The 19,820-nt window shown below is 45.0% G+C and overlaps 1 protein-coding gene across 2 annotated transcripts; it reads right to left on the bottom strand.

The window, feature by feature from the left end:
• Positions 1-854: 854 nt before the first annotated feature.
• kars1 (lysyl-tRNA synthetase 1) lies at positions 855-18,533 on the bottom strand. Of its 2 annotated transcripts, XM_056278717.1 has the most exons (15): positions 18,418-18,469; positions 17,449-17,595; positions 16,596-16,740; positions 16,325-16,487; positions 16,136-16,229; positions 15,761-15,947; positions 14,297-14,422; positions 13,961-14,080; positions 11,685-11,847; positions 8,163-8,336; positions 7,737-7,822; positions 7,565-7,650; positions 5,315-5,441; positions 1,674-1,817; positions 855-1,494 (listed from the first exon to the last, which is right to left on the bottom strand). In XM_056278717.1, exons 2-15 carry the CDS (start codon positions 17,565-17,567, stop codon positions 1,420-1,422), a joined length of 1,809 nt encoding a protein of 602 aa, XP_056134692.1. In that variant the 5' UTR covers positions 17,568-17,595; positions 18,418-18,469; the 3' UTR covers positions 855-1,419. The 2 variants fall into 2 exon arrangements, with proteins under 2 accessions (XP_056134692.1, XP_056134693.1); XM_056278718.1 differs by lacking the exon at positions 17,449-17,595 and having other exon boundaries at positions 18,418-18,533.
• Positions 18,534-19,820: the final 1,287 nt, after the last annotated feature.

The following is a 19,820-nucleotide window of genomic DNA, read 5'->3' as shown; positions in this document are numbered from 1 at the left end:
CTACTGATGTGCTGACTGGAGATTTGATGGAGGTCGGTTGGCAGGTTTAAATAAATGAATGATGTGTAGAAATTCTAGGATATAACCTCTGTAGGAAAGATAGAAATGGTTCCTACAATTTCAAAAGAATCTCAACCAGGGTTTCTCAACCCAGTCCTCAAGGACCCCCTATCCTGCAGATTCTCATTGTAACCCTGCTTAGGTAGCTCTGCTTGTACTTACTCAACCAATCATCTCACATCACTTAATTATGCAAGGTGTGCAAACTCTGACATTCACTGCTGAATTACTACAAACAGGTACCTATTCAGGGTTGCAAAGAAAATCTGCAGGATAGGGGGTCCTTGAGGACTGGGTTGAGAAACACTGATCTCAACTCTTCACCTGAGCCGACGTCTCCGAACCAGATCGATGCTTGTTGGAGATTTGCAGGTTGACTGTGGTCCACGGTCACTTTAGAGACAAACCACAACTATTCAGAACAAATAAAACAATGAGGCAAAGGGGAGCTTTCTTGCCTGGGATAATTCTGGGTGTTTGTGTCACTGAATCAGACGCTCTTCGAGGTCAAAGAATAACAGTATAAATAAAAACCAGGAACCGGAGGTAGCCCGATGGAACGGTTGGTATTACTGTTCTCAGAGACTTCTAACCTTCTGTACGAACGCGCCTCAGACATTTTTTCCAAGACGGTCCAGTTTCAGCTGTCAGTTGGAGTAAGTTGACCATCACAGTTCCTGATTTCACGCTGAACATTTATTTTATCAAGTCGCTCATAAATCTTTCACTTAATCAGACCTGGACCCCGTGACTGCACATACACACACGCACAAATACACACTACAACAGCAACATCATTATGATCAGGTTTATTCTTGAAAGTTGTTGGCAGAGGAACATTTGCTCTCCATGTTCAAAAACTCACAGAACAGAGTACAACAGGACTACACCTGGGAAGTAGTAGATAAATACATTTTTAGGACTTTAAAAACCTTCAGGGTGCTTGGTTCACTTTTTGTGAGTCGTGCGTATGATCGAGATGTTAAACCATGTTTAACGTATCACAGCATGTTAGAATACCGGGTCTGCATGAAACAGTGGAAGGTAGGCAGCCTGCCAACGCAGTACTTCCCACTGACTGTACGAACGAGTACTGGTAAAAGTGTCCCTCAGCACTGAAAATGACGATGACAGAAACGAATGATCACAAGTACGTTAGGAATACATAAAAAACTGTTCTTCATTGGTTACAATTCAGCCATGTAGTTGAGACTTTTCTTAATTCCCTTACTGTGGCAGACGGCGAGCTTCGTAACTCCCCAACAGGTTGACTTAACGAACCCAAAACCCAGAAACCCACAGTGACCTCAGCTCCACACTGACACACCGGTCAGCAGGTAAGGACGAAAGGTCAGGCCATCAGACGGAGGTTCCCTCAGTGGATGGAGCCACTTTATTGTCATCGGGCTTCATGGCTGGGAAGAGCAGCACCTCCTGTAAATGAACAGAAAACATCAGCCGAGATGGCTCTTTTGTTTTCATTTCCAAAAGGAAGAAGAAGGACCAGAGTCACAGCTGACCCGCCGACTCCCGATGAAGTGAAACCACCTTGTTTCAAAAAGCATCCAACTTCCTGATACGGCACATCATGTGACCTGGTGGGGCAGTTTTACCTTGATGTTGTTGGAGTCCGTGAGGAACATGGTGAGCCGGTCAATGCCCATCCCCCAGCCGGCCGTTGGCGGCAGACCGTATTCAAGAGCCTGGCAGAAGGTCTCATCTATGAACATAGCCTCATCATCACCCTCTGCTTTTGCCTGAAATCAATGAAGACAAATAAATAAATCAAGTTTTTACAAGGATTTAACTCAAACAGAGAGTTTGCATGGTTATTCAGTAAATTACAGAAAGGAAGTTCCTCGTACTCCTTCGTGAAACCGATCAATACTTTTTATTGGTATTCTACAGGAGCCTAAAACAAGAGGCGCCTGTCTGGAACCACTTAGACTTGGCGTCTGACTCAGACATGTCAGATGGGCAGATATTTCTGCCCCACTGGCCTCATTGGGGTAGATCCTCAGATAAAGGGTGGTCAACCTATTCACTACAGAAAAACCATTAGCCTCCTGTCTTGGCCCTGTACTTTTACTTGGAGTACATTACAATGATCCTTATTAATGCTCATAAAGGATTTTCTTGCCCACAATATACTGGTGTGTGTGTGTGTGTGTGTGTGTGCACGCACACACTGCAAGTCTGCCTCTTAGCACATGTTGAAATACTTGCTCCACAATCTAATTTCCCTGCGGGGATTAATGAAGATTATTCTAACAAAACAGAAGCAGAAGCAGCAACATGTCAGGTTTACTTGACAAAACTTGAAATAAAGACTGAAGCAGAGGCAGGTTATCTTTTCTAGAGACGTTTTGTGATACGGCAGCTGAGGAAACCATGTTTAAACCCAGTGAATCATTTAGCAAATACAACAGTAATACCAGCTCGGCTCATGAGGTACCACTTCTTTCTACCAACAGGTCAATGTAAGACAGGAGGTTTATGAGCTGAAAAAGTGTGGTAGCAAATCACACTGACAGTAAGTAATATCAAACTCACCACTGTTGTGTCTTTTTAGTCTGACTTTATCATCATGTTTGTTTTAACTTCGTAAGAGGGATGTGTGCTTTCAGGAAACTGCCAGTATGCTAATCTGAACCAGTACAATTTAGACAAGAGTCACAGCACACTGCCGCATGCCTGTTAAGGTGGAAGTTAAAATGTTAAACCCGTAAACTGGTCAAAACTAATGTCTGGTATTGATGGTTTATGCAAATTCTTATCACTTACAAGCTATGTGCTACAGTCATTTAAAAAATTTTTTTTTTTCATTTTTAAGTGTGCAAACATTTCTTGCTCTGGCTGCAACTCTTAACCTCTTATATATAGTCCTGCTCCTACCCCCTCACTCCCTGATCTTATGGACTACTACAATAATATCTTATCTTCTGCACTTGATACTTTAGCCCCCCTGAAAACACCCGTTGTCTCATTTGCCCATACCGCTCCCTGGTACACACCTGAAATACGTCAGCTCAAGGCTATAGGTCAGTGTCTTCAGAGGCTTTGCACCAAGACTGGACTTGCTGTTCACAAACAAATTTATTCGGATCATACGTACAGTCCATTACATAAATGCTCTTTCAACAGCTAAAACATCCCATCATGCAAATATCATCAGTACAGTTGAAGGGAATACTGGAACGCTCCTCTCCACAGTTGAAAGGTTACTAAATCTACCTGGAACCAATATGAACGGTAACCTTTCTAATGAACAATGCTCTGCTTTTTTGAAAATGTTCAACTCCAAAATTAGTACAACTCATGAGCAGCTAGCCTCTGCTAACATCATGCAGACTGACTTACCACCAGCAAGCACCACGAAACTGTCCCCATCCACTGTCCTATGTGACTTCAGCCTTCCAACTGAAAATCCCATTTCTGAACTTATTACTAAGTCTAGCACCTCCACATGTCACCTGGCTCCCGAGTTAAAACATGCCTGCCCTCTATCATCTCCCTGATAACCCCCATCCTCAACTTCTCTCTGTCTACATACTGGTACAGTTCCCCCTTCACTGAAGGTTCCCACAATCTGACCAACTCTGAAAAAACTTAATTTAGATTCTACTGACCAAAACAACTACCAGCCTATTTCCAATTTACCATTCATCTCCAAAATCCTTGACAGGGTAGCGGCATCTCTACTCCAGATCTATCTTGATAACAATAATCTCTTTGAACAATTCCAATCCGGCTTTCACCCCAAACATAGTACAGAAACAGCCCTGGTTAAGATCACCAATGACCTCCTTCATGCAGCTGACTCTAGTCTACTCTCTATCCTCATCCTCCTTGACCTCACCACAGCCTTTGACACTATATCCCATTAGCTCCTCATGGATTGTCTGGCTAGCATTGGAGTTGAGGGCATTGTGTATCAGTGGTTTGTTTCCTACCTTACAGACAGGACACACTTTGTACAAATTCAGAATTACCGGTCAGAAAGTTTGGTAGTTCCTCATGGAGTTCCACAGGGTTCAGTGTTAGGCCCACGCCTGTTTATTATTTACCTCCTCCCTCTTGGCAATATCTTCCAGCACTATGGTATCCATTTCCACTTCTATGCTGATGATACACAGCTTTATGTGTTGACTAAGCCCACTTCCACTCTCCCCTCCAGTACCCTCACTGCTTGTCTCCATGATATACAGATATGGATGGCTAACAATTATCTGAAATTCAACAGTATTAAAACTGAGCTACTCCTCATTTGCACTAAATCTACACTCTCAAAAATGAATAATTGCTCACTCCCCATTGCTGGAGCCATGATACCTGTCTCCGCTCAGGCTAAGAGTCTTGGTGTTATCCAAGATAGTACCCTTTCCTTTTCCAGTTATATAAACAATGTCTCTTGGATTGCCTTTTTCCATCTGCGAAACATCTCCAGACTACGACCTGCTTTAACACAACACTCCATTAAAGTCTTGGTCAATGCTTTGGTCACATCACGCATTGACTACTGAAATGCGACCCTGGCAGGCATCCCCTACAAACTTATTCACTGACTTCAAACTCATCCAGAATTCTGCAGCATGGAGTATTACAATCAAAGTCCACTGACCATCTCTCTCCCCTGCTGATTCAAATACACTGGTTTCCTGTGTCACAGCGGATTAATTAAAAAAAAAAACATCATTCAAAGCTCTTCATAATCTACCACCTGCTTATCTCACAGACCTCATTCAGACTTACAATCCCTCTCACTCCATGCTGTCTTCATCAGCAGGTCTACTGGCACTACCAGCCATCAACCTCAGCACAATGGGTGCCAGGGCTTTCTCCTATGCTATACCCAAACTGTGGAACTCCCTTCCCTGCCACATCAACTTACTGAATTCCATTACAGAATTAAAAACTGCTGTTAAAACCCACCTTTTTAAACTAGCATACTCACTTTAACAGCATCAAATTCATATTTTTTTAACTCCTGCTGATGTAAACTCTATTGTTTATTGTATGTTTTATTATTGATTGCACTAATGTTTTTTATTGCTTTGTTTTATTGTATTTGATGGAAGGTGACCCCCGAGTGTCACGAAAGGCGCCTTTAAATAAATTTTCTATTTATTTTTTGTAGTTTTTTTGTTGAGTGTCATTGTTTCATAGACCAGCACCTTCCTGATTTCACAGGGTCAAATTCATAAATGTGGTGAATGAGGCCAGATGCTACTTTTCAAAGTTTTGTTCCTCTGACCTTGGCCTGCTGCTCAAACAGCTCCCGCTGTCGGACTGGGTCATTTAACTCGGTGTAAGCATTACAGATCTCCTTCTTCATCACAAAGAGCTCAAAACGCTCCGTCAGCCCCTTCTGTGATCTGTGCCTGGTGACATAAAGAGGAAGAAATGTGTTGAAATTAAATAACATTGGCATCTCCACAGATCTGGGACTGGAAACACAACTATGGTCAGACTCAGGAGCTCCACCTAGATTTATTCAATGCCATGAGTCTGTTTTGTCTGCGGACATAACCGACCACAAATACTCAGAACTGGACAGTCAAAGCAATAAGTGAGTTTGGACTGTGATGCTATCCAGAAGTTTGGAGCCATAAACTGCATTAAAAAAGTTTCCCAAGGCTTCAGATTGCTGTCTAAATGGGAAGCCTTTTCAAGTTTTGTAGTGCACGTGAAACACCGTGGCATAACTACCAATTCATAATAACATTACAATCATATAAATGTAGAATATAATAGCAGTCTTGTAGATATTGGACCAAGGGTCGGCAAACTTTTGGATATCCTATGCCACTTTACAAAGTAAAAATAAATAAATAAATAAATCATAGACACGAGTCCCAGTTCATTTTCATAATGAGCATTTATCTATTTATTTATTTACTGCTGCTGCTGCTTGTCTCCGAGCCATCTACATTCCAAAAGACCTGCGCTCCACACATATGCACACAAACCTCTTCAGTATTTGTGCAAATATATGAAAATGACAAGGGCACAAAAGAAAATTAATTCAATCTTACCAATTTAGTGCGACCCCTGTTTGTCACAATATGCAGTAATCACTGCTAGACACAGAGTGTGGTTTAAATCCACACTCTCATCAAGAGCTACGCTGAATACCGACGCATCCTTCAGTGCAGGAGTTTGCTGGTGTCTTACGTTTTCGGCATGTCTGTACTGCGTCCCTCTACAGTTCTCACACAAAGAGGTATTTCTTTGGTCCAGAAGATCGTGTCTTTGTTTGGTAACCCACTCAATATGACCTGCGAACTGCTGAGGAAAGCCTCCTTTATATTCTCTCCATCGGAGAATGGCTCCCAATGTTAAGCAACGCACTGTGGGACTTAACAGCTGCCCCCTGTCGTGGTGTTGGGCGGCACACGGGTTGTAAACATGCTGCTTTTCATCCCGTACTGGGCTGCGGCCCTCTGGATGGATTCAGCTTTTTCTTGTGGATTTTCCTCCCTTTTTCTCCCCAATTGTGTCCGGTCAATTACCGGGTACTTTTGAGCTGGTTTTTTTTTACATTTTGAGTCGCTGCTCCACCCCCTCTGCTGATCCGGGGAGGGCTGCAGACTACCACATGCCTCCTCCCATACATGTGGAGTCACCAGCCGCTTCTTTTCACCTGACAATGAGGAGTTTCACCAGGGGGACGTAACATGTGGGAGGATCACGCTATTCCCCCCAGTTCCCCCTCCCCCCGAACAGACACCCGACCAACCAGAGGAGGCGCTAGTGCAGCAACCAGGACACATACCCACATCCGGCTTCCCACCCGCAGACACGGCCAATTGTGTCTGTAGGGACACCCGACCAAGCTGGAAGTAACACGGGGATTCGATCCGGCGATCCCCGTGTCGGTAGGCAACAGGATAGACCGCCACGCCACCCAGACGCTCCCAGATTCAGCTTTTTCAGCCTTATCGTTACAGTTTTTCCTGAGGCCTTGTTTCAAATTGATGTTTTACACTGAAAAGTTGGACACAACGTTTTCGCAGCAGAGTGCACACAGCTCGATCCCATCGTGAACAAGCTGGAATTCATTCGTCCAAGACAGACGACAGAGGTGACTATTAGACCGTATTGTTCTGCCATCGTCAGTTGTTCTTGACATGAAGCAAAAGAGGAAGCTAGCCAGCTATGCTACGTTGTCACTACCGCTGTCATGCTTCACTCGTGGACAGATCAGAGGGAGGGGGAGGAGGGGCATGAGAGAACACATCACTTGTGTGCGCCCTCTTCCTGTCAAAAACAGTAGTGTATTTTGAGACTATAATTATTTCAATATTACTTTAAATCGAATTGTTTGTTTAGTTCTCCATTAGGCAATATTTTATATTAAAAATATTTCATAAAAAGTGCATTAAAAAATATTTATTGAATAGCTCCACATGCCCATGTTAATGGCCCCGTGTGCCAGCGTGAGCACGGGTGCCACAGGTTTCAGACCCTTGTACTGGACAGAGCCGAATGAGAAGCTGCTCACCATTTGGCCAAGGGACTCATGATCTGAGGGTGGTCGCAGATGAATGTGGGGTTGATGCACGTGACTTCCAGGAAGTCTCCCACCAACTGTAGGGAAAGAAAGGAGGATCGGTAAGCACACATACGTGACGAATAAAAAAACCCAAACAGCTGGACATTCATCACTGCAGCACCTTGTCCAGCAGGCGAGCCGTGGTTCGAGGTGCAGGACATTCGATTCCTCTCTGGGCACAAAGTTCATCGAAGAATTTTCGCGTCTCTGAGAAGGAAAGAAGACTCTTCAGTCACACACCAGACCAGCGGTCGAGTTACAGAATTAGGATGGCCATCTCATGTCAGGGAAGAGCGCCACACACACAGCACAAAACACCAAGCTTTAACACCAGCCTGAGAACAATAGTTTAGCGTATCGGCCAGACAACACAAAACAAAATCAGGGAAAAGTTGTAAAAACCAAGCAGAGCAGATTAAACAAAACAACACAACTTAAGACCTAAAGACAAACGAAACAGGAAACGATCATCTAAAACGTTCCAGTAATCGAGCCTTTGTTCCTTCTCGTCTCTGCTCTTGGTCTCAGTTTCGAAAGAGCATCTTACCGTCACTATCGTAGGTGTCCGGAGGCGGGAACCTGACTCCCATTTCCTTTTCCAGGTCATGGGTCATGCTGACTCTCCTGAAGGGCGGCGTGAAGTCGATCTCATACGCCTTTCCCTCCGGACCGTCAGGGTGGTAAGTCACCTTATAGCCTCCGCTGATGTGCTTCACCATTCCTATCAGAGGGGGACGACACAACCGCTGAGCAACGCAGAGTCAACCACAGCCCTGCAGGCTGTGCTGTTAATGACGTGCTCAGAACCGTACCGACCCGAATACATAAGATGTACTGACCCGAATACATAAGATGTACCGACCCGAATACATAAGATGTACCGACCCGAATACACAAGACGGTGGGGTTTTTTCTGTAAATTACACATGTAAGAACGAGTGCGTCTTCCATTTAAATGTCACTACGCACTCAAGACAGCAGCTGGTGTCAAATATCCCGGCTCATAACTGGGAAAAAGAGACCATATCCCCCCCGTGCCCGACTCCCTACGCCGGCTGAACGATTTGGGAAAATAATCTAACTGCCTTTTTTTTTGGGCCCAATGTTGCAATTGCAGTTTAGTATGCAACTTTTTTTTTTAAGTTCCTTATCCTCTGTATTAAACACAAGTAATAAATCGTTCTGTGACCAACACAACACTGGACACACACAACACATCAAGTGCTCTTTCCTGTCGGCCTGACCTACACATGTGTGTGTGTGTGTGTGTGTGACATTCCTGTGTAAGAAGTGGGGTTGTTGTGAAGCGTCTAGTGTGTTGGTGTAGTGGTGTGTGTCTGTCACGTCTCACACTCAACCTTCACCGCTGGCCAACAGAAATGTGAACAGGAGAGCCGAGCACGTAAGTCTCTCCCTGCCAGTACACAGCCTCTCCAACAGCAAGCCCTATGTAGCGCCTCCTCATGGCGACACACGGTAACTGCATGGTAACTGGGTACACCTTGGACCCTGGCTGAACTACAAGGGACTCGGAGGAGGTCTGGCCCACGAACCAGCCCCAGCTGTGGGTTAAATAGTGCCACCTAGTGGAGACCTCGGGAGAGGACTAGGCTACGGGAGTAAACCCCTACACAACATCAACGTCCACAGTGCTGCTGTTTTGTGTTTTTCTTGTCCTTTTGTGTGTTTAAGTGGGGGAGTCCTGCCGGCGTCGTGTGCGGCTGCCGCTTCTCCCTCTCGTAGCCCCCCTTCCCCTCCACCCCTGTATGTCTGTGTTGTGTTTATCTGTTGTCTTGTTTTGAGTGTTAAAAAAGCGCTATATAAGATTGATTTATTATTATTATTATTACGTTATGATAAAATATGAATTAATATGAACTGATATGAATAACATATCTTTATTTAACTACGGAACTCACAGGATATTGGCTGATTTAACTTCAAGCCTTGTAAACAGGTAATATAATGACCATGACTTCACTTCTTCATAAAGTCTGGAAGAGGAACAACAACAGGCCTGGTGTGAGCATCTGTGAGCATCAGTATGAAAAACAGATATTACTGCTCCCCACTCAGTAGCAGTAACAAATCACACAAACTAAAGTGCATAAACACACAAAAGAACAAATCTGTGGCTCAACCACTCTGAAAATATCTAGATAACTCAAAGTTGTTGGAATAAACATGTAATATGTAAACTCGTGGACGGCACTTTTCAATAAAATCTAAAAAGAATAAGAAACCCTGTGTGCGTGGCCTCACTGAGACTGATCCCATCACAGATGGCCGCTACTACAGCCAATACATGCATCCACACACCTGACAGCAGCTTCTCTGTGATCTCCATCACCCTCCTGACAGCAGCTTCTCTGTGATCTCCATCACCCTCCTGACAGCAGCTTCTCTGTGATCTCCATCACCCTCCTAACAGCAGCTTCTCTGTGATCTCCATCACCCTCCTGACAGAAGCTTCTCTGTGATCTCCATCACCCTCCTAACAGCAGCTTCTCTGTGATCTCCATCACCCTCCTGACAGAAGCTTCTCTGTGATCTCCATCACCCTCCTGACAGAAGCTTCTCTCTGATCTCCATCACCCTCCTAACAGAAGCTTCTCTGTGATCTCCATCACCCTCCTAACAGAAGCTTCTCTGTGATCTCCATCACCCTCCTGACAGAAGCTTCTCTGTGATCTCCATCACCCTCCTAACAGCAGCTTCTCTGTGATCTCCATCACCCTCCTAACAGCAGCTTCTCTGTGATCTCCATCACCCTCCTAACAGCAGCTTCTCTGTGATCTCCATCACCCTCCTAACAGCAGCTTCTCTGTGATCTCCATCACCCTCCTAACAGAAGCTTCTCTGTGATCTCCATCACCCTCCTGACAGCAGCTTCTCTGTGATCTCCATCACCCTCCTGACAGCAGCTTCTCTGTGATCTCCATCACCCTCCTAACAGCAGCTTCTCTGTGATCTCCATCACCCTCCTGACAGAAGCTTCTTTGTGATCTCCATCACCCTCCTAACAGCAGCTTCTCTGTGATCTCCATCACCCTCCTAACAGCAGCTTCTCTGTGATCTCCATCACCCTCCTAACAGCAGCTTCTCTGTGATCTCCATCACCCTCCTAACAGAAGCTTCTCTGTGATCTCCATCACCCTCCTGACAGCAGCTTCTCTGTGATCTCCATCACCCTCCTAACAGCAGCTTCTCTGTGATCTCCATCACCCTCCTGACAGAAGCTTCTCTGTGATCTCCATCACCCACCTGACAGCAGCTTCTCTGTGATCGCCATCACCCTCCTAACAGCAGCTTCTCTGTGATCTCCATCACCCTCCTAACAGCAGCTTCTCTGTGATCTCCATCACCCTCCTGACAGCAGCTTCTCTGTGATCTCCATCACCCTCCTAACAGCAGCTTCTCTGTGATCTCCATCACCCTCCTGACAGAAGCTTCTCTGTGATCTCCATCACCCACCTGACAGCAGCTTCTCTGTGATCGCCATCACCCTCCTGACAGAAGCTTCTCTGTGATCTCCATCACCCTCCTGACAGAAGCTTCTCTGTGATCTCCACCACCCTCCTGACAGCAGTTTCTCTGTGATCTCCATCACCCTCCTGACAGAAGCTTCTCTGTGATCTCCATCACCCTCCTGACAGCAGCTTCTCTGTGATCTCCATCACCCTCCTGACAGAAGCTTCTCTGTGATCTCCATCACCCTCCTGACAGAAGCTTCTCTGTGATCTCCATCACCCACCTGACAGCAGCTTCTCTGTGATCGCCATCACCCTCCTGACAGAAGCTTCTCTGTGATCTCCATCACCCGCCTGACAGAAGCTTCTCTGTGATCTTCATCACCCTCCTGACAGCAGCTTCTCTGTGATCTCCATCACCCTCCTGACAGAAGCTTCGCTGTGATCTCCATCACCCTCCTAACAGCAGCTTCTCTGTGATCTCCATCACCCTCCTAACAGCAGCTTCTCGGTGACCTCCATCACCCATCTGAGAGAAGCTTCTCTGTGATCTCCATCACCCACCTGACAGAAGCTTCTCTGTGATCTCCATCACCCACCTGACAGCAGCTTCTCGGTGATCTCCATCAGGTCATGGTAGTCTGCATACGCCATGTAGAACTCGCAGGTGGTGAACTCTGGATTATGAGTAAGGTCTATGCCCTCATTCCTAAACTGACGGCCAATCTCGTAGACTCTGTCTATCCCACCGACCACCAGCATCTGAAGAGGGAAGACACAGAAGATCAGCGTTGGGGAGGCAGTCTGTTATTTGACCATTCAGCTTCCTTCAAAGTGAAATTAACTGCCATCTCTGGAACATACAGAAAAGGATGAGCACTTGGAAAGGAAAATCTTGATATTTCAGCAGATCTCTTCTTCTAGATTTGACATGACCCAACTCACATTAAATAAACAAAGCCCCATCTTCATCAACATCTGAATATGGCCTCAGATTAAAGCCATCGTGGACTGTTCAATCAGACATACTATCATGGGATGGTAATGTCCACTTTTCTTTTCTGCACCGTTTCCTTATCATCATTTTGGTATCATTAAGTGTTTTATTTCTATATCTGTTACCACTTTGTCTACTCTGTCCCCTCAGCACCTACTTAACATCAATCTGTCCTGGAGGACAGATCTGCTGGAGAGGAGATTTTACTTCCTGTTAAGATTTTTTCTGAGCTTCTCCTAAAGATATATATATATATATAAATTATTATTATTATTATATTATTATTCATTTTTTTCCCCATTCATCATCAGCCACTTCTCCGGGGTGGGGTCGCGGTGGCAGCAAGCTAAGTACGGCACTCCAGATGTCCCTCTCCCCAGCAACGTCTTCCAGCTCCTCCTGTGGGATCCCAAGGCGTTCCCAGGCCAGATTGGACAGTGAGTTCTGAGTCGACCCCGGGGTCCTCCTCCCAGTTGGCCGTGCCTAGAAAACTTCCAAAGGAAGGCACCCAGGAGGCATCCTAATCAGATGCCCGAACCACCTCAACTGGCTCCTTTCGACGCAAAGGAGCAGCGGCTCTACTCCGAACTCCCTCCGGATGTCCGAGCTCCTCACCCTATCTCTAAGGCTGAGCCCAGACACCCTACAGAGGAAACTCATTTCAGCCACTTGTATCTGCGATCTCACCCTTTCGGTCACTACCCAAAGCTCATGACCATAGGTGAGGGCTGGGACGAAGATTGACCGGTAAATTGAGAGCTTTGCCTTCCGGCTCAGCTCCCTCTTCACCACAACGTCCACATTACTGCTGATGCTGCACCAATCCGTGAACAAGACCCCGAGATACTTGAACTCCTTCACGTGAAGCAACAACTCATCCCCAACCCGGAGGGAGCAATCAGAGGTGTAAAAACCAGGTCCAGAAAGTATAGTAAGTCCAAACCATGTATTTGCTCTACTCATGCACTACACCAGCAGATTCTAGTCAACAGCACTCCTCAACTAGGTAGGGAAAACTAGTTAATGAAATCAGCTGGTTTAGTAACATGGTTGGAGCAAACACACGGTTTGGACATTTACTTTCTGGACCTGGTTTTTACACCTCTGGGAGCAGTCCATTACTTTCCGGTAGAGAACCATGGCCTCAGACTTGGAGGTGCTGACTCTCATCCCGGCCATTTCACACTCAGCTGCAAACCGCCCCAGTGCACACTATATTATCATATATTATCTTTTTGTACATAATTTATATATTCTGTATATATTTTATTGTTTGTTTGCTCTTGTTGTTCTTGTATTGTATATTAACTACATTGTATGTTTGTTTTTGTTTTCTAGTATTTTATTATCCTAGGATGCTTAACAACATCAGGCGAAGGGACTGCCAAAGGAAACTAGCCTCTTCGCTAACTCGGGTACCTTTACATTGGTTTTGAATGTTGATTAATGTAGATTGTCCCATCCCAAATAAAGGTTTAAATAAAAAGATGGAAAGTGTCGCTTACTGTTTGTTTTATTTACTTGTTGTGTTTCTCACTGTGAATGTGAGGCCGTCTGACGCTGCAACTGTGATGTAAGGATACACAAATACGCTAGACAGCTTATTTTAGCTTGGGACCTGTTTACTCTATAGCTAGGAATACACTAACTAACCCCCCCCCCCCCAACACACACACACACACACACACACACACACACACACACACACACAATGACATCAGTAAGACATGCACACCAGGAAACAACAGACATGGCTGAAGCGGAAACAACAGACATGGCTGAAGCGGAAACAACAGACATGGCTGAAGCAGAAACAACAGACATGGCTGAAGCGGAAACTGAGCCTGCGCAGCAGGGAGAAGGGACACAGCAGGTTACCTTGTGGTAAAGTTCAGGAGCGATTCTCATGTACAGGTTCATGTCCAGCTCGTTGTGGTAGGTGACAAACGGACGGGCCACGGCTCCACCAGGAATGAGGTTCATCATCGGCGTCTCAATCTTCAGTATGAACAAACTCATTTCAGCAAAACACCATTACTGCTGGCTTTGAATAAAAACCCCACCTGAGCCGTACAAACTCCACATATACACGTCACATTAAGCTACTCCCTGGCCAGCAGACGCCTTCAAACAGCTGAACATGTCTTTGAACATATATTTGACATACAAGCTAGTTTGGATGTCCGAGTTTCCACATCGATGCCCGTTTCTTACCTCCAAAAAGCCGAGCTGGTCCAGGAAGTTGCGCAGGTAGGTGATGATTTTTGAGCGTGTGACAAACTTCTGCCTCACGTAGTCGTTGAGAATCAGATCCAAATACCGCTGACGGTATCTGGTCTCCTTTAGAAACACAAAACGGGCAGACTATTCAGGAACAGCTTTCATGTTGCTTTAATTTACACCATTACTCATGAAGGGGAGGTTATTCTTGCCCCGCCTGGTAAATTCAGAGAGGCAAATGATGAGGAGATTTTGTCAGACCTCATATGAATTAATAAAAAATAATTATTCCATCTGAATGTAACGTGCACGGATAAATAGACTCGCTAGCCCTTCTGTTAGCCAAGGGCTAGCGAGTCTACTTGTCTGTGCACGTTACAGGAAATATAACATGTATGCACAACCAAAAGTATTATTTTTGAATCAGACCCAAATTTTCATTCTCACACTCTAAATTTAATGAGAGACAAGATGTAACTATGTAGATGTAATGTAATATTTGACTCTAGCATCTTTCAGAGCTACATATCTACCTTATTTGATAGTGTATCGGGTGGTTACAAGCCGAATTCTGTTTTACATGACCACAAAAACACACAGCAAAGAAATCTGAGATGTCAATCATTTTCAGTCTGAAGGATGAGCTGCAGAGAAGGACCACGTGGAAAACGTCTCATCTGTCTTTGAAAGAATATAAGTGTTGATTAACTGGGCACACGACTGTACACAACCACATACACTGATATTTCTCCATCAGGTGGTCGTGCCTGCCTGGTCGGTGTCAAACTAAAAAAATGGGCAAACCGAGAAATCAAGGCAAGAATTTATGGAGCGTTTGCTGCTTTTTCTCTGACTTGCACTGAGAACAAAGTCAAATCACGAGGTCTCAGAAACACTCGCACGTTTATGTGGCAAACTGTTTACGCTTTCAAATCTTTTTTTTCTTAATTTGTCCATCGCAGCGATGAGGAGCATCTAGTCACCCTGTGACGGCTGACTGATGACTTGAGTAGAAATTAAAGTGAGGAAGAGCTGCGCATCATTAACCCTCTCGTCCAAGACCACCTGAGTGGCAAGACTAGCAAGACGACTGGCAATGGAGACGGATGCAGATTTTTCCTCAGGGTTTCTTCCCGAAGCCTTTCCCGTAGACGAGTATACCCGCAAGGCAGCGGAGGTTTTAAATCAGTTTTCCTTCTCCTAGATGAACTGCCCGACAGGGCTAACAAGCTGCATCTACCCGCTCTCAAATCACAGAAAACGTAGGACATGTGCTACCAGCTGGGCTTATACAAGGTCAAAGAACCAGATGGAAATCTTAGTTCGATGCTGATATCTTACATTTCAGTTTTTTTTTTATGAAAATGCCATTGCATTTTATTGAATCATGGGACAAATAGTTAAAATGAAGGACTTTCCTCAGGGGAACTCGGGGAGACTGGTCATGCTGGATCTCACCTTGTCTTTGAGGCCGAAGTGGAGGTGAGGCAACATGTGCAGACAAGGTGACAACAGCGTCATCTCGACAGGGATGATGCTCAGCTCCCCTTTTTTAGTCTTCCCTGGGTTACCACGGACACCGATGATGTCACCACGCCGCAGCTTGTTGTTGATGGCCACAAAGGCCTCCTCAGACTTGTAGCTCCTGGCAGAGAAAGGAGTTGATAGACACATGGACGTGTCAATAAAGTAATAATATAGTGCTAGTAGTATATGGGGAAAGAAGCACTGACTTAGCAGGTAAAAATACAATTAACCCTTTACAAAGGCTTTATACAGAACATAAACCAACATCTGTAATTTTTTTTTTGTTCTTTAGGTATCAATCCATACCTCGAGTTCGCCATAACTTGTAACTTGACGCCTTCCCCTCGCAGGTCATAGAAAAGTAGCTTGGCACCAGATGCCCTCTTGGCATGGATGCGGCCTGACAATCATAGATCAAGTTTGACATCTCACTAGGAAATGACTGCTCAATCAAACAAAAAATAGTACTTTCATTCAAAAATGTAAAACGGATACCTGATACATTGAGGACATCAGTTAGCTGTTCTCCAGGCTCCAGATGGTTGTATTTCTCTATGAACTCTGTGAGTGACATATCTACATGATATTTATGTGGGTAAGGGTCCTGTGTGGTGCCCTTCAGAGCCTGGACAGCCTGAGAACGGATCTTGAAGTATTGCTGCGAAATGAGGAAAGAAATTAGAAATCATCTGGTTCAAGGACTTCAGGATTAGGATTGGGTGTTAGCTCAATCAAATAAGAAGGTATGGACATCTAAAACGCTTACATTGGGGTCAAGGGTCTCCTCATCTGCCCCATAAGCATTTGAAACTCCTTTATCATTGGATTCATTCTTTTGGTCCTCCTGCTCTTTAGTTTTGGCTTCCTTCTCAGCTGCCTTCTTCTCAGCTTTCATTCGTCTCTTCAGCTCACTGACAAAAAGAGACATTCAGTTGAAGGTCATCATTTGGAAAACCAAGAATTTTGACAAATTTTTCAGATGCTAAAATTGATTTAGGTGTTCTGAAATGCAAATTATTCTGCATGCTAAACATGAAGTATACGTCACATTTCTTCAGTCCAACAAGTACATTTCAACAACTTGACACAAATAACTTTCTACAGGACTCAGATCTTTTTCATTTCTGCCCAAAATTCTGATTATTTGAAAGGGGCAATGTCGAAGATTCCGGTCGTGTTCTTTTTTGGCATACACTTCCCAGGAGTCATCAGCCCCAGCACAAGCACACACAGCGTTTGTTCCTCCTATCCTGTCTGGTGGACCAACTGCTGCTGGGTGACGGAAAACACATCACTTCCTGTGTGCCGTTTCCAACACATCTTACTGCAAATGCACAGAGGCTTTCATCAGGTCGACAGGCTGGATCGTCATTGTAGCCCCTCATTCAGCAAGAGATAACCCACCGGACATGACGTGGGAATCTTCCAGATTGTCACTTTAAGTTGACGAATTAAGTTTATATGTTATATATAAGTTTAGTATATTGTACCACAAACACTAAGCAACCACGGACCACGCAGCAGCTGGCAAATACACAGTACAGAGGAGGAAAAGGCGTTATTTGTTCTGATGACAAAAGGTTGGTCGTTTTTCTCATTGAAACAGAAAAGCCACCAACCTTTTGTCACCTCTCCAGCGAGTCCCCCAAGTTACTACTGGGAGTGCAGCTGAGCAGGGCAGAGAGCGTTTTAAGCCCCGGCACAACTGCTGCCCCGCGACCCTGACCAGACACAGCATACTGAGCTACCCCAGTCAGTGGCCAGACCTGAAGAGACAGAGATACACACATGCATCCAGCAAAGCTGCCCTGCACAAAGTAACACACACACACACACACACACACACACACACACACACACACACACACACACACACACACACACACACACAGGATCTCTTTGGCCCTGAAGAAACAGACACACACTCAAATCACGAATTTCTGCATCACTGAAAGCCCGAAGGGAGGCTGTAAGCCAGCTCTTCCAATGTATCGATGACAGGAAAATCAAATGCCCCAAAACTGAAAGGGAAATCATGGGACACTGATGTGAGAGAAAAGACAAACGCATTCGACCCAGTTTCAGTTGAAGGTGTCAGATTCCCCACAAGGGATGTTAAGAATAGCGAGGACAAAAGAAACCGTAGCAAGAAAGCATTTGGTCAACAAATGAGCTCTAGAGCACTAAAGGGCACGAGTCAAGGGAAAAGAAACCGAAATATCATTTTTATCACGACACCAAATAAAATCACTTATGGCGGCCATGTCTGTAAATGCATTATGGATATTGTAGTTCTATTTAAAAACAAACCATCACAGAGGAACGTGTCATTGACCGCGCCTGAAACTACAAGTACCACAAGAACCCAAAGCCTTTCACCCAAGTGACCTCTGGAATTCGTAGTCCAAAGAAGCAACCATATGGCACACTCCACTAGCATGCCTGAGCTGATGTAACACTCGGCAACATGACGAAATTACCTGAAATATGAAATAACCAAAGTATAATGCACGACGCCTATCACGGACGAGGCGTGAGCCCTGGTCCGGGAGCTGTTGGCTGGAGATAAAGGACATAAATCCACCTACTTTTTGCTGAGTTTCTCTCCCTCTACAGTTGCCACGTCCGCCATCTTACTTCTTCTTCTTCTTCTTCTTCTTCTTCTTCTTCTTCTTCTTCTTCTTCTTCTTCTTCTTCTTCTTCTGTTTCTTCTTCTTCTGTTTCTTCTTCTTCTGCTGCTGCTTCTTCTTCTTCGACTTCTGCTTCTGCTTCTTCTTCTGTTTCTTCTTCTGCTGCTTCTTCTTCTTCGTCCTCTTCTTCTGCTGCTGCTTCTTCTTCTTCGTTTTATGGCGGGTGATAACCAGCGTTAAAGGGAATTACTGCCTCCTACGACGTTGGCGTGTGACTCAGAGTTATCGATCCCCACGAACGCGCGAACAACCATATTTCACCGAACACTAAACTCTTTTGATCAGCCCAGTTTCTCCCAAACAAGGGAATAGACTCCCGAACCCGATGGCAAATACGTTTTCAAGACTCAGTTCTTCCTGTCCAAGCTTCCTGAGTCGGACCCAGGAGGCTTTTGTTTGTTTGTTTGTTTGTTTGTTTAGCTGATCTCAGTGCGCCCCCTCCTGGCTGTACTGCTGCAGAAAGGTGTCGCACTGTTTGCCGCGTCCCAGCCGCGCCGCCACGCTTCAGGGACGTTTCTTGTTGCTTCAGACGTACCGAGTGTCCATGAGCCCCTCTGTCTTGCTAAAGGTCCGCACCTCAGCTCAACTCTGTCAGCTGGTATCCACATAAAGGCCATCAAAATGTTCCTATTGATAAACCTGTACACCTCATTAACTATAGCCTGCCTGTTGTGAGATGTAAAGGACTGCAATGCCATGAATGCAGAACACGAATCTACAGAGAATAACCTTTCTAATTTGCAACTCTTCTTTCTAATCTCTGTATTCCTGCTCTCCAATTCCCCCATCTGGATAAATGATCCCATGTTCCTTTCACACAAAGGTGTAAGGCTGCTATGCTGCGCCCCCTGCACTAGGACCCTTGGATCCATCTGTATGTAGTGGCGCGAATGTATGACGTCATGTTAGTAATCCCACAAAGTGAAATCAGTTCATGTGGACACAATGTTTACTGAGACAAACGTTCCACCACTCACGTGTCCAGTCTCCACCGACTGCACACTGACCAAGAGTCCGCTCCTCAAACTGCCTTCAGTCCATGTACTTCACATGCACTACTGCAGTACTATATACTGTACTGTAGACACTACTATACTATACAGTACTATACTGGATATATATATGTCCAGGATGTTGCAATGAAACCTTCGATGGAGAAAAAAGAGCTCAACAATTCAGGAGCAAAGATATATTTTATGTAGCTCAAAGTAGCTCAGGCTTGTTTCGTGCTCAGTGCACTCATCGACTGCCCAGTTTCTATGTATATATGTGTGTACATATGTGTACATATATACATGTGT

This window comes from Lampris incognitus, chromosome 4 (genome assembly GCF_029633865.1).
Source record: "Lampris incognitus isolate fLamInc1 chromosome 4, fLamInc1.hap2, whole genome shotgun sequence".
NCBI lineage: Eukaryota > Metazoa > Chordata > Actinopteri > Lampriformes > Lampridae > Lampris > Lampris incognitus.
Note: the sequence above shows the minus strand (reverse complement) of the source record. Positions and strands in the feature narration are given on the sequence as shown.